General features: G+C 39.1%; 2 protein-coding genes across 3 annotated transcripts in view; one reads left to right on the top strand and one right to left on the bottom strand.

The window, feature by feature from the left end:
• The window catches only part of LOC116299319 (codanin-1), an 18234-nt gene extending 7838 nt beyond the window's left edge, over positions 1 to 10396 (top strand). For both annotated transcript variants that reach the window (XM_031707957.2, XM_031707958.2), the window contains 21 exons: positions 404 to 475; positions 914 to 1057; positions 1272 to 1438; positions 1557 to 1629; positions 1898 to 1990; positions 2276 to 2330; positions 2416 to 2543; positions 2787 to 2860; positions 3332 to 3464; positions 4190 to 4269; positions 4797 to 4860; positions 5194 to 5272; positions 6287 to 6528; positions 6854 to 6902; positions 7261 to 7322; positions 8012 to 8084; positions 8170 to 8256; positions 8942 to 9021; positions 9154 to 9267; positions 9804 to 9864; positions 9938 to 10396. In XM_031707957.2, coding sequence (XP_031563817.1) covers positions 404 to 475; positions 914 to 1057; positions 1272 to 1438; positions 1557 to 1629; positions 1898 to 1990; positions 2276 to 2330; positions 2416 to 2543; positions 2787 to 2860; positions 3332 to 3464; positions 4190 to 4269; positions 4797 to 4860; positions 5194 to 5272; positions 6287 to 6528; positions 6854 to 6902; positions 7261 to 7322; positions 8012 to 8084; positions 8170 to 8256; positions 8942 to 9021; positions 9154 to 9267; positions 9804 to 9864; positions 9938 to 10071 — 2064 coding nt within the window. In that variant the 3' untranslated portion in view covers positions 10072 to 10396. The remainder of the gene's footprint in view (positions 1 to 403; positions 476 to 913; positions 1058 to 1271; positions 1439 to 1556; positions 1630 to 1897; positions 1991 to 2275; positions 2331 to 2415; positions 2544 to 2786; positions 2861 to 3331; positions 3465 to 4189; positions 4270 to 4796; positions 4861 to 5193; positions 5273 to 6286; positions 6529 to 6853; positions 6903 to 7260; positions 7323 to 8011; positions 8085 to 8169; positions 8257 to 8941; positions 9022 to 9153; positions 9268 to 9803; positions 9865 to 9937) is intronic.
• LOC116299320 (uncharacterized) lies at positions 9726 to 13733 on the bottom strand. The gene is made up of 2 exons (XM_031707959.2): positions 13448 to 13733; positions 9726 to 12577 (listed from the first exon to the last, which is right to left on the bottom strand). Exon 2 carries the CDS (start codon positions 12557 to 12559, stop codon positions 10859 to 10861), a length of 1701 nt encoding a protein of 566 aa, XP_031563819.1. The 5' UTR covers positions 12560 to 12577; positions 13448 to 13733; the 3' UTR covers positions 9726 to 10858.
• Between the last annotated feature and the right edge of the window lie 622 nt (positions 13734 to 14355).

Here is a 14355-nt window from a genome sequence, read left to right as displayed (position 1 = left end):
AGCAAGGCGTTATAACGAAGTTGTTGCTGGAAAAGCCGCTATATTGAATTTCATTTGTGCCAGTGTTTCTCCGTGTTTGCGGGTGTGTTTCTGGGCATGATTCCTAGCAGTTAGCGGTAAACCTGAAACTAAAGGTCTCTATTTTTTAAACATTAGCCTCTGGCTAGCGATCCTCGAAAAAGACTCCCGTATCAACACGTCAAAATATTAAGATAAAGGTTTATTACGCTTTTTTTGAGAGCTAAATTCAGTTCCACTCTAATGCCTTTTAATAAACAATTATTGCATTTGGGTCAGCTTCTATTCTTGACCCAAATGACTGGACTTGAAACAATTGTTTGAAGGCAAAAGAGTGTATCTGATATCAGCTATTCTCCATCTTTTTTTTTTTTTTTGGTCGTAGTTGAATGATACTGTATTTCCTTTTGGCGAAGCGAAGGATCAAGAACGTAATGAGAAAAATCCACAAACGAAGGTACGCGGTCACTCAAAATGGAAATGTTTTTGCATGAGTAGGAAACGAACGATTTGGTAGATTGGTACTCGTAGTGTAGCCAAATGAAACCTTATATTGCCTTGGCCATAGGAAAAATATGTAACGACGAAAAAGCATGTCTTACCGTGTGCGTGATGTACCTTTTCTTTTCATTGAAAAAAACACCCCAAAGAAGAAAAAGAGGTTGAAGAAATAAATTTGTTTTAAGAGTAAATGGTTTGAACTCAAGTGTTGAAGTGTCTCTCGTTTTCTCACTGGACTCTGAAGATGACTACCACTCAGGTTGTCCAAAACGTCATTTACCAGCAACAACAGTCTTTCTCAAGACTACACTCACCTGGACGATCACATTTCACAACAAACTAAATGTGTTTTGTCGAGGGTGCCACTAAAATGCTGTTGATAAATTTTTTTCAGGAGATCCAACAGTCTTTCAATGTCTGCCTGAGTAATCTACGAATCCTTGCGAAGTTCTTGGGATATCTGGTATTCGATCCTTACCAAAGTGGCACCAACCAATCAAAACAAGAAGCTGAGCCAGTCATACGCATGCGTAATAAGGTTTGTTAGCCTCTTGGTTGCTATAGAAACAATAAAAAACACATACTTAAACTGAGAATTTGCAATGAAAGGGTAGATTAATGAAAATGGTAGTACTGTTGATTGCTAGGTAGATCACGTGAACTCATTTTACTCTGTAGTGGGTTAATATTTAACCAATTTTCTCCAGTTTTCCGTGGTATGTTTATTAACATTTCAGTTTATGTCTTCGTAGGTCCCTCAACCCTTCGATGTCCTTTGCTACTTAAAGACCGCTCTCGAGAAGGGAAATCTAGTGCTAACAGTGCCCTGGGTTGTGGAGTACCTCAGCATGATGGACCCTGTGGCACCTTATCTTGACTATTACCATAAAGTCCTTATTCTGTTGGTACATATTTACAGGTACATTAAAGCATAAGGACTCAGTGATCACATCACAAGAGTGTCTCTCTTGCAAGGCTAAGAGACATAAAGTGCAGACGATATCAAGTTTAATACGCCCTTTTTTCAATCCTTGCAGCAGTCAATCATCCAAAGATTTCGTCACTTACGGCCGTCTTCTCATCGTCACTTGTCTTGGTTGGCTCTTTGAGGTAATAAGGTGATGTAGCATTAAGAATAAAAAAATATTGTTTTTTGTTAGTTTGGGAAACCTCTGAGGTGAGAAGTTTTCGGTACTTGTCAGTTTTTTTCGTGCGTATCTAGCTGATCGCCGTTGTCGCCATTACTAAAGGTGCTAGCTGTGGATGTGTTACTGTGATAAAACATTGTTTAGCAAAAAATGTTGAATACGTAGCTTTAGAGATTGCTTCTCTGACGGGAATTATGGGTTTAAATGTCATTTATTTATTTGTCGCGCAGAATCCAGTTTTACCAGAGTCATTGTTTTTCAAGTCTTTCGAAGAACGAAACGCCAGTGAAGAAATCTTGCAGAATCGTCCTTCTCTTTGCTTGGTAAGATTCTTATTCCTCCCTCACTTCCTCTCTCTCTCCCTCTCTCTCTTTCTTCCTTCCTTTCCTTCCTCCCTCCCTCCATCCTTTTTCTCTCTGACTCAGTTTCTCTGCATACCTATCTGTCTCGTACCACAACCATGTAGCGCGTGCCATGAATGTTTCACACACCTACGACGTCTACCTCCAGATCTATCGACGGTACACACATTGTTCTAGGTAATAAGAAACATGGCTTCTTAGTTGGTAATATATTATAATAAGATTCTACCTGCATTTTTCAACCAGGACTCGTGTGATGTCATTGATCAAGAGATGCTCTACACCTGGTGTCCCTACCTCGGTATGTGCACTGCTCTACATCCTCTTAATAGTTCTTTAAACAACATCCAAGTAACCAAGAACGAAAATGACATTGTTTATTACAGGAGAAGTGAAAAATGTGTTGTCAGAGGCATCCACAGGAATGTCTAGCCGTGCTGGACCAGTCAAGAAGATCACACTAGTCTGTACAGAACAACCAACACAAATGTCTTCCAACAATCGACAACTACTGGTAAGTGGTGGACCTGTTTGGCATGTCTGTAATGTTGTCCCCATCCAGAAAACGTCTCATTCCCTTGAGTATCGTTTGTTTGTTTAATGGTTGCACATGAGAAGACACATGAATATGGATAAATGCGTGGAGAGCTACCTAAGGTCGGCTGACTCTAGACATCACAAGGGGAATGAGTATTAATAAATGTAACCAGTCCACTTCCTCAAAGCATTTCTTTTTCGTGTTTGTCGACGTTTTCAGCAACAACTTGAAGAGAATTTCTACAGAATTCAACCCGATTTCTTGAAGAGAACATCGGAGTTCTTAATAGAAAGGTGGGTAGTGAACGTAGTGCGATGAGGGACTATTGTTTGAAGTTTTCTATTGTATGCCATTCTATACCATTCTACGCTGGCCCACAGGGGACAACTGCGAACAAATAAAAGCTGCTGCAAATTAATTAGGATCCATGAAAATTATCTATTGAAATTCAGTTCTAGAAATAAATAAAGTTGCTGCAAATAGAATGGTTTTCATAAACCCGTAAAATACATACCAGGATAATACAAATTAGTTGACCCTAATTCCATTGTGTTCTCTTGTAATTTCACTATTACGCACTAACTGATGGCGTTTGTTTCACGGGTTTATGAAAATCACTCTAAATAAAACTTGCTGTACCTTTCCATTCTATAATATTCTAATGAAGTTTTTGTTACCAAGAGGTTCGTTTTCTGTGCCCAAAATTAGCCCAAGTTCTGCAAATAGGTAGAAATCTTATGACAACGTCTTGAATTTCTTCAAAGATTGTGTTCGAATATTCTTTCTGGAATAAAGACGTCCATTGTGCCAGGTGCGCTAAAGAAGGGAGCTGAACAGATGGAAGCTTACCTCGCGAGTATAGGATTCCCTGATGATGAGAATAGTGACCAAGCTAAGGTATTCATGATACCTATCCATCCATCCCATCCCATCCCATCCCATCCACTCTCATTGTGTACTCTTCTGTCCACCCATTGTTCTCATCCCATCCCATCCATCCATCCATTTACCTATTCACCCATTCACCAACCCATTAGTCTATTCATCCATTCAGCCTTCATGCACAACTCCATCCATCCATCATTTAAAAATAACTATTTCAAAACTCGCGTTGTGATTGATTGGGTGCGTGTGCTTTATGAGAGCACACACATGCACAGAATGCTTATTTTGATTTGTATTTTATAAAAAATAATGAAAAAAGCTTGCTCGCTGTGCTGTACGCCGTCCTTCTCATAACCCTCCTCTCGTGTTCTTCCAAATACTGCATGCTTTATAACTGCACACAGAAGAGACGTTGCTCTCTACTTCTTGAATAGACCAGTTGCACGTGACGACAAAGCAGCTCAATTTGGAGGACAAAACCTAAGAATTTCAACATGAGAATTGGAAGCTTATTGTTATGTCCTCCAAATTAAGCTGTATTCTGATGGGCTGCAAGGAGTCTTCTCATATATTCATCTACTCATCCATCCATCTCTCATTAATTCATCCATTAATTCTACCTATCCGACCCATCCTATTCTATTACGTTACATCCGCATCCTATTCCATTACTCCCATCCCATTTATCCATCTGTTTTCCATACCCTCCTAACAGCTTTATATATATTTTGTTTCAGGAGAAAAGCCGCCCCCAAGTGCTTCATCTCATTCATTCTGTCACTAGTGATGCCGTCAAGAAAGCTCTTGACATTACAGCGTAAGATTCTATTATACGTTATTACCGACATAGGAGTTAAATATCACATTAGAAACCCCTAGTATTGCCTTGACTTTTATTGGCTCTCGGTCTGAACCAATCAGAAATCACTTACACCGAATTGCAGAGACGTTTGATTAGGGATTCATTATTTTTTGAACAAAAGAGGAGTAATTATTTTACTGTTTTGAGGGTATAGACTGACATTTTTGATATTACCTCATTTTCTTCAATCCAGTGTGTGCTTTACAAACAAATAATAATGATACATTTTTTAAATAGTAATTTTTTATTTTTCATTTTTCTATGACAACGTTTTTGCAATTAGGTGTATACCAACCTTGGTTATTTTTGTGGAGGCGGAAGAAAAAATAAGGTTCTAGGGTAGGGAATCTAACGCCATTCAAATAATGCAGTAAGAAACTGTTCAGAAAGAAATATAAAGAAATATAAACACAACATCAAGAATTATCTTGAAATATCTATCCGAAGCCATTAATCTGAAAATTTTGTTTTTTTTTTAACAGGAACAGCAGCGACACCTCTTTGAAAGCTTTTCAAATTCTTTGTCCTGAAGATACCAACCCAAAGGTAAATACAAACATTCCTTTATCGCGAGCCCTGCTTTTGCACCGGTGACAGTGTGCTGCTAATGCGCTTCTTCTCACCGCTGTGCTGTGGTTGTTGATTAGATCCCTGAACTCGTAGCTATTCGTAAGTAGAGTTGCATATTTCAAAATTTCTTTTATATTTTTAAATTATTTAAAAATTATCCTAAGGTGGTTGAATATGGAGTAAAATGCTGTGATTTGAACTTAACTCATATGTCCCTTCGACTTTTGTACAAAGAAGACATATTGGTTTACTTACTTCTTCGTTACTTACTACTCCTTTCATTTTCTATTTCAATCTCGTTTGTTTCAGGTGATCAGCACGGCGGCTCAGCTCACAGCGCGTCACGTGAAGCAGAAGTCAAGTGACTGGATTCATCTGTCACTACCCAGTAAGTAAGATACTTTTTTTCAAAAGTAAGATACTCATTAATAGACCTTCTTCGTGGTGTGACAATGTTTTCCCAATTCAGCGTGACGAACTTCCAGGGGATTCATTTTCTTTTGTTTTTACTCTTTGAAAAATTCATGAGTATCCCAAAGGATACGAAAGGAATAACGATGATATCCCGACGAGTTTCAAAACAATAGCTCTTCATTCCCCCAGAGGTTTGTCACGCTGAATTGGGAAAACATTGTCACACCACGAATAAGGTCTATTGAATTCTTGACCTACGCAGACCAAAGTCGTTTTTTTTTTGAGTTAGTTAAACATGATGCATTCAGGTTCACCAAGATTTTTGTACAGAAACTAGACCACAATGCATCATGTTTGCTATCTGAGAAAAGGTGTTAGAGACAATGGCGTCTTGTGCAGACCTACTCCTATATCATGCATTAAACACAAATACAAAGGAGACAAAAGAACAGCGAAAACTTAGCAGTGGCTGTTAAAGGAGGGTCCGATAGGTCAGGATCACTTTTGTTACTCTTATTTTAGCGTCAGAGTCCCCCCTGACCTCCCGTATCGTTTGTTCATTAAATGGCCCTCATTGTTAAAAAATCCTAGATCCATCTTTGCGTGACCACAGCTATGTAGAGACTACATCGAGTAGAACAAATTCCATGTCACTGAGAAAACTCGTAACCGAGCATTTTGATTGGATAAGGAGTAATCTTGCGTGCTGTGATTGGTTTAAAGAACGTCGTCAATTCCGTACCATGACCATGACGGCACCCATTTTGTTTGAATAAGGAGTGATTTTGAATGCTGAGACCCCTTGCATGTGACTTCAAAGCAGCTCAAGATGGAGGACAAAACAAAAGAATTTGAATCTCATGAGAATTGGAAACCTATTGTTATGTCCTTCAAATTGAGCTGCATTTCGACGTACTGCAAGGGGTCTATGCTTAGACGTACGTAATCTACTCTGTTTTCTACCCACGTGTGCTAATGTTATGTTCAGGTATGGTAGAGAAGGACCTCTTCAATCACTTTGATAAATTTACCAATGCCCTGCTTCATGCCAAGGCTAAAAAAGCACGGCTACGACAAGCTGTTGATCACGTGGTTGATCACGTGGATGATCACGTGGATGATCATGCAAACACGAACACTAAAGATACCGTGACAGAAGACAAGAGGGATGGCGTTACCGAGCAGACAACACCCGAGGAAGTTCTTCGTAAACACGTCCAGTCTTTGAAGGTACTTGAATAGTTTTTGTTACTCATGCAGCTCTTACATGACTGTTGATAAAAACAGCTCACGTCACAATCACAGTATGGAGTTGGCTCATACTGTAAGCCAATCACAGCGCGCGCAATTTATGCTCATCCTGTTGAAATTTCTAGCGCTTAAAGACGTGACACTATCAAGTGGTTTTATTTTATGTATGTTGTGATGGGTACGTTTCGTTACGTTGCGTTGCGTTACGTTGCGTTACGATGCGTTACACCGTTTGATCACATTATGTCGTGAAATAAAGTGCGTTACGCATCGTTATCACAGTATTAAAGCTATTTTCCTATAGGTGTTACTAGTGAACCAAACAAGACAGCTCACCCAAGCATCATCTGCAGGTAACCAAACAAACTGAGAAAATGTAAACATCTCATTGGTTCTCCGGTTTTCTCCCTCACAAGACGCTAAAGCCGACATACTGGTGTGCCTTTGAGAATAACTTTGTCATTAGTTTCTTATGCTTGGTACACCAATATGGCTGCCATCTCTATTGTCAGACATGACGTCACAGGCGCCAAATACTTACCGCCTACTTTAGCCCGACTCTACCTTAACGAATTTATCACAATGCTGCAGTCGCAAAGGTAGACGACACACGGTATAATGATGTTGTTGTAGGGGCAGATGTGTCTTCGAAACCTTACTTAATGTCAACTTTCTTTTCTTTACGAAAAAATGAAACTTTTTGTTTTCCAGATGATATTCAAGACATTGCTTCGATATTGACGTCAGTGTATGATGATTTAACGCTAAATAAGGTAGTGTCAATACTCCAGTTTGGCGTTCTCTTTGCTCAGCCTTAGCCTCGGTTGTGCGTTATCATATTCAGCTATTCAGCCAAAACCCGTGGCATTTTAATCAACTCGTATCGTTGCGTAGTGCATACATTCCTCACTATACAATGGGTCTTAATGAAAGAAAAGAACACGTTTGTAGACAATCGAGGCTAAGACTTAGCAAAGGCGAACTCGACATAGGAGTATTTCGTAGATGAATGATATCCTCTTCTAGTCTAGTATTTTTCTTTTTCTTCTCTTGACTTACAACAGAGTCCGGCGGGACTCGAGGCCAGGTCACATTGATAAGAGGCCAGTGCTCCCACTGATGGTTAGTCTTCTCGGATAAGGACTTTAAACCGTAGGCCCTGTCTCCCAACCCATCCTAACCTGCAGTAAAATGGGGGACATAAAAGAACCTGTTGAATTATTCGTGTAAGAGTAGGGGATTGTCTCCCGTTTACACAGCCTATCCCAATTTGGAGGCATAACACTTAATAACAAATCACTCATGATTGTAAGCTGCACGGCTGCTACTAGCGCCTTAATATGCAGCCCGTAAAGTCCTCCACTGATCTTGTAACATGCCATTAAGCTCCTGGAAATGGCGCTATATAAATTCATCCCTTTTACCTTTTAGTTCATTCATCATTTCTTTATCTTCCCTTTAGACGTCTGTCGAAGGACAAGATATTTGCTTCATAGATGTTGGAAATGTCAGCCTTGAACTGGCTTTCATATTAGGTACGTAACGTGCGCCCAATCCCCGTTCCGTTCAATAAATACGAATAAGTTATTATTGTTAAATCAGTGATTTTTGGTATTTCAGCTTGTAGGTGTTCTTGTGGGATAGAGTTTCTCTCGAGTGAAAATAACATTACAAGAACATTACTAAAAATATGGAGATTCTTGAAAGGTATGAGACTCATATTTTGTCCATGCATCCATATATCTATAACATCAAGAGAGTATGAAAAGGAGTTGATAAAACCAACCACCAATCCAACCACCCATCCAACCACCCATCCAACCACCCATCCAACCACCCATCCAACCACCCATCCAACCAAACATCCAACCACCCATCCAACCAAACATCCAACCACCCATCCAACCACCCATCCAACCACCCATCCAGCCACCCATCCAACCAAAAATCCAATCACCCATCCAACCACCCATCCAACCACCCATCCAACCACCCATGCAACCACCCATGCAACCACCCATCCAACCACCCATCCAACCACCCATCCAACCACCCATCCAACCACCCATCCAACCACCCATCCAACCACCCATCCAACCAAACATCCAACCACCCATCCAACCAAACATCCAACCACCCATCCAACCACCCATCCAACCACCCATCCAATCACCCATCCAACCACCCATCCAACCACCCATGCAACCACCCATCCAACCACCCATCCAACCACCCATCCAACCACCCATCCAGCCACCCATCCAACCAAACATCCAACCAAACATCCAACCAAACAACCAACCACCCATCCAACCACCATCCAACCACCCATCCCAACCATATCCACCGATATATTAGCTAATTGTTTTATATTTCATTGTTGTATTCCTAGATAATGGCCATCCAGCACCTCTTCATCAACTTCTATCGTCCCCTCGTTTAAGGCTTCTTTCTACGCTTGAAAATCGCCAGGTGCGTAAAAAAAACTCTTAAAAAGACCAATAATTCCATCATGATGAGCATACAGAAAAGAACAATATTGAATATCGTATCGTTGCAATCTTAAATCAATAATTAAGTTTCCCGTCGTTTTTATCGTCATAGATCACGTGGTCTGTACTCGCTAATTTATGCGCGTCTTTCATACACTATGGACTGGTGACGACACACAATGTCGAACAGTGGTTTCTGAAGTTGCTGGACGCCACGAATGATCAGGTGACAATATAAACCAATCAAAAACACACCTTTTTGTTTTTTGGAAAATGAGTGCAAATCATTCAATTTAGGTTTAATATCAAGTATGTATATACTCGTGATGCGCTTTTCGACCAATGAGAGTTTAGATTTTGTCTTTGACCAATAAGAGCGTGAAAGTTCTACATTTTAACCAATCAGAACATGCGTAAGTTGTTCCACGCTACAGTCTTCAAACAATCAAAGTAGACGTTAGTTGATTAAAGTCTTCAACTAATCAGAAGACCAATGAATCAGAGCACGCGATAGTTGTTTTATTTCACTGTCTCAGCATCAGTACGCACGCGTCTTCTTTTTTTCTGCCATGTATGTGACATCATAACCAACATGGTAAATTCCTTACCTCGTTTAACTTGTTCATCATTTTATTCTCTTTTGGCTGATGACTCTTTAAATTCCCGTAAATACAAACGCTACAATGGAAGTAAATAGCCTTTTATTTTTCACTCAGCATTCTATTTAACAGTTTCGTTGAATATTTGGTTTTTGGTTTACAGATTATCGTTAAAGGGTGCTGCATGCTCCTGCAATCATACAGAAGCCAAGACACTAATCAAAGTAAGTGCTTTTTCCTCTCTTTCTCTACTTTTGACATTACAAATCACCAACAGTTTTTATGATTTCCCCCCAGCATCAACTGGAGTAGAGTTCTCGTTGCTCATGGCAACGCTTTTCCATAAATTTTCTCAAGACCCGGATGTTTTGACTTCAATACGACGATGCATAACGGACTGCGGTTCTTCAATTACACTACCAAGTATCTAGATAAGCTATGTGTGCTGCTACATCAAGAAATTACTGTGTATATATTTCGAGTAATTGGCACTCGAATCTGATACAGAAAATGAATTCAGTAATTGATTTATATAAGTTCGTCAATGAAACGAGAAAGAAACAGAGTTTTTAAGAATTGCAGCCGCGAGTTGCTAAATATGACAAATCATATCATGTTTTGCGTTTTTTACTTTAAATATTGGTGGAGTATAAAACTTTTAGAATCCAAAATTGACGTGACTGTATAATAGTGTTAAATTCCTATATGTAAATAAGAAATAAGGAAAGAAACAGAAATAAATGAATTATAAAATTTTATTTGAAGTTACTTTTTGTATATATAAAACAAGAAAAGTAATAAGATCACTAAAGAACTTGAGAAACATTATTTTTAATAGAGACAGTGGCAGAATTCTGCCAGCAAATTACATAAATCTTTTGTGATTTTCAATGCTCTTGCTTTCAGGTTTGTGCGCGCGATTCTTTTGCTGTACAACGTTTGATCGCGTAGTTTTTGTTAATATTGTAACGTATTTTAGTTCCTCTGAGGATGACCGTGTCGGTCGAAAGCTAAGGAAAATATAAAATTATTTTTAAAGGTTGATGATTCAATTTTAGTTTCATAAGAAAAGTAATGTTTTAGAAAGAAAAAAACTACATTAATTTAAGCTTTGCCTTCCGTCTTTCTAGATTTTTAGATTCTTCTTCCATGGTAATACCTACATCCTTATGGCGTTTCGTCTCTCTTCAGTGCCTCATTTGATAATTATGTATTGTTTCACTCGTCCATGGCGGTTGGGTCACAAAAGCTACACTTGCCGCTCTTAACGAACGAATACAAATCGACGTTCTCCTTCGCATTCCAACAGACGACTTGTTTAGTTTCGAATACATCCATTTCCAGCAATTCTACCTTCGTATTCTCAGTTTGCTCAAATAGGCGACATTGCAAACAGTTCAAGATGGAAAAAGACTTCGGAAACACGACACAATCGTCATCCTTTCCTTCAGGTTGAACGGTGATGCCAAACTTTGTACCTCTGAAAAACGACTTGAACTCTTCTCTGTCAATGGCGTCCCAGATCAACAGGAAGTTGTTATAGACACCACTTTTATTGTCTCTCTCTCTTAAACTTTCCATAATCGGTTCCTGGAAAGTTCCATCCTTCAAGAGAGTTTTCATTTGCTCGATGGATTTAAGAATTGCGAAGAAGTGACGGCCGCCATCTTGGGTGTCTTTCACCATTAGAAGAAGATTAATCAGTTTTTCCACTTGGCCTTCTATGGATTTGGGTCTTTTGAAGATTGGTTCATTTGCTGTCTTTCCTTTTGGGTTTGAAACTTTTGATCTCCGAAACAAGGCGGGTTCACCAGACACTGGGTGCAAGTTGTAATCCATTGACACTTGAAGAGGATGAAGAATGACTTGACCGTGGGCAGATTTCTCTTTTGCCACTTGTCCCAAATCATCTCGAATCAAGCAAAGTATCTCTAACACCCTCGTTCCTAACTCATTTGCATTCCATCTTTCCTGGCTCTCATCCAACACCTTTAGGAAAGTGGTCTTCAAGGTATACGTTTCTAAAACTGCTTTGTACTCGAACGTGAAGATATCCAAGCTGGATTCCAGAAACGTTTGGGTTAAATACTTGAGAATTCTATAGCATTGCTTTTCGACTGAGTTGACTCCAAGTGGACTTAGTGCGGTATTCTCCCATTCTGAGTCTGATCGTCTCGTGCAGCTGATGGTATTGATTGAACTGAACTCGAACAGCAGCATCAAAGGAGCTTGGCTCGTAGAGTGGTAAGGAATCGTCACCGCCAAACAGATATCTACAGACACAAATACCTCACCGTTAAACTTGAGTATTTGAAGGAATGTATGTCCTGCTGGACAATTCAGTCTTGCAACATGTTTCCACTTCGAGAATTTCTTTAGAGTTTCTTGAAGCGAGCGATAAATCGCAACAGACACCATACAAGCGATTTGATCCCGCCATGGGCTTTTGCCATCCTTGAAACACAACTGGTTCGATTTTCTAGTTTGGTTTTTCTCTCCATCGCACCAGTCAGGGCACAAAATGTCGTCCAAAAATGAAAGATCTTTGATTTTCAGAAATAACTTTGTTGATTGAATTTCCATGGAGTAATCCTCTGCAAAGAACGGTTTGTTTTCTTTCATGGTGACAAGTTGTTCTTGTAGAGAAGGTACTTCAATAAGGTAGTCAAACTCGTCAGGAGCACCTATCTTCGTACCATCGGTCATACTTCCTCCTTCTTGGATCTTTGCGCCTTGAAATAAACGGTATTTTGTAGAGAGATCGCTAACGCTCTCCTGTAGGATCTGGTCCAACTCATCTCGGATAACTTTGGCGGTTTTATCTTCTGGAAATCCTGCTCTTGTTTCAGCAAGTTTCTGTAAGGCTAGATCAAGCTGGTTCATCTTGTCTTCCTTTTCTCTCGTTCCTTCATCACACATTCTTGCATCAAATAGGATCTACAGTTTAACATCAAAGAAGCAAGAAGCGAAATTAAGTGTCAAATAGTCAAAGTGCTGCCTGCTAAGCAAGAGGTCCATAGTTTGATCCTCAGTAACCTCACACACTTGTTTTAAGCAGCAAGTGTGGTTTGGTTGGTTAGTGTGTAGGTGGTTTTCGTAGTAAAATCGTTATTTTTCTCTGATTAAAATAAACAATTTCCTCCAGATTTCCGTGGTAAGTCATCTTATTTATCACTTTTTTCGTCATCTAGCCGTCAAAATATGTTCGGCTACGCCTCGTGAGTCCACAACATTTTGACGGCTAGATGACGAAAATCGTAGTTAACAAGAGGACATACCACGGAAAAATGGAGGAAATTGGTTAATTCGTAGTTCCTATATTTTCGTTAAACCCTTTCTTTCACCCCTTTTTAGAAATATTGATTTTTTTTCCTGCTTAAAAAATTCTTACTTGGAAAGGATATTGGTGTTGCTATACCAAATGACCCCTGCAGATCGACTTGATATAAATACATGTCACGCAACTAGTACAGACAGCTAAAAACCTCTGTTAGCCAGGAATAAAATGTTGAGTTTCTGATTTCCTTTACAGCTAAAATAGTTGAATTTAAGACAGGCAATAATCCTGTGAATAATAAGGTTTAACTAAAAATAGCATATTTTGTCAGTAAGCAAACAATATTACCAAGACTAGCCGTCTCGGATTTTGCCGTAAAACAAAAACTCCTGGCTTCTTTGAATGAATTTTAATTGAAGCGGGTATGTTTAATCATTAGTGGATGTTAAACCAAAGCGATAACTAAATTTATTTTAAAATCCTTCTAAAACATTCAATGGCGTCGATTTGTCAGTATTTTCTGTACTCACCACGAAGGAGTCTTTCCTTTTTCTGTTCAAAGCAGGAACAACTTTGTTGATTGTTGACGAACTAAATGCAGAGAGTCACAAGCAGATTTTTAGCACTTATTATTATATTTTACGAAGTCATAAACCCAAACAGACGAAGTCGCTCCATATTTCGTATCTAATGTGCTTATGTCTCTCTTTGTTTCCACAACAACACTGTAATACATGTAAGATAACTTTCTGTTGGTGATTCTGTCGTCTGACTTGCTGACTAGCTTCCGCTTTGAGATGTAAAAACAGAGTAAGAAAAATATACAATATGCTAGGCACCAGGCCCTTCCCCAACTTCAGTGGTCAAGTCAAGTATGAAACATTTGGAGTCGAGGCTCCGTGGAAGCAATTTTTTATTCTTATAATACACTCAAAAAAATTACTTGATTCTGACTGGACAAGAGGAGAGTATATAATTAAATCCCAAATTTTGCCGAGTGTATTATAAACAAACAAAATCGCACAATGTTCTCATACAATACGGAATTTATAGATACCCGTGATGTTTTGAAAGTTCTCAAATTGAACTCTCCTAAAGGTTTGTCCAATTTTGAAAATTTTCAAAACATTACTCGTACCTATTAATTCCGAATTGTACTCGAGATCGTGCGATTTCCTATACTAATTATTTTTTTGTTTCTCCCGAGACTATACTCGAAATGTTTTGTGCTTCATAATCACACTGAGACAGAATATAGAAAGTTGATTGGATATTCATATCCATCAAAACCATGGGCTATAGTCCATGCTTTTTGCCCAAAAATGGCCAAAAATGACCTATTTTGCATTCTTCATAAATAATGCATATTTTCCAAAGATGTGAAAATGGCCAAAAATCCATCAAAAGCATGGGCTATACTCCATGCTTTTTTCCCGAA

Source organism: Actinia tenebrosa, unplaced genomic scaffold, assembly GCF_029948245.1.
Source record: "Actinia tenebrosa isolate PJP-AT-01 unplaced genomic scaffold, QUT_ActTen_1.0 PGA_scaffold8__29_contigs__length_14323225, whole genome shotgun sequence".
NCBI classification, from domain to species: domain Eukaryota; kingdom Metazoa; phylum Cnidaria; class Anthozoa; order Actiniaria; family Actiniidae; genus Actinia; species Actinia tenebrosa.
Note: the sequence above shows the minus strand (reverse complement) of the source record. Positions and strands in the feature narration are given on the sequence as shown.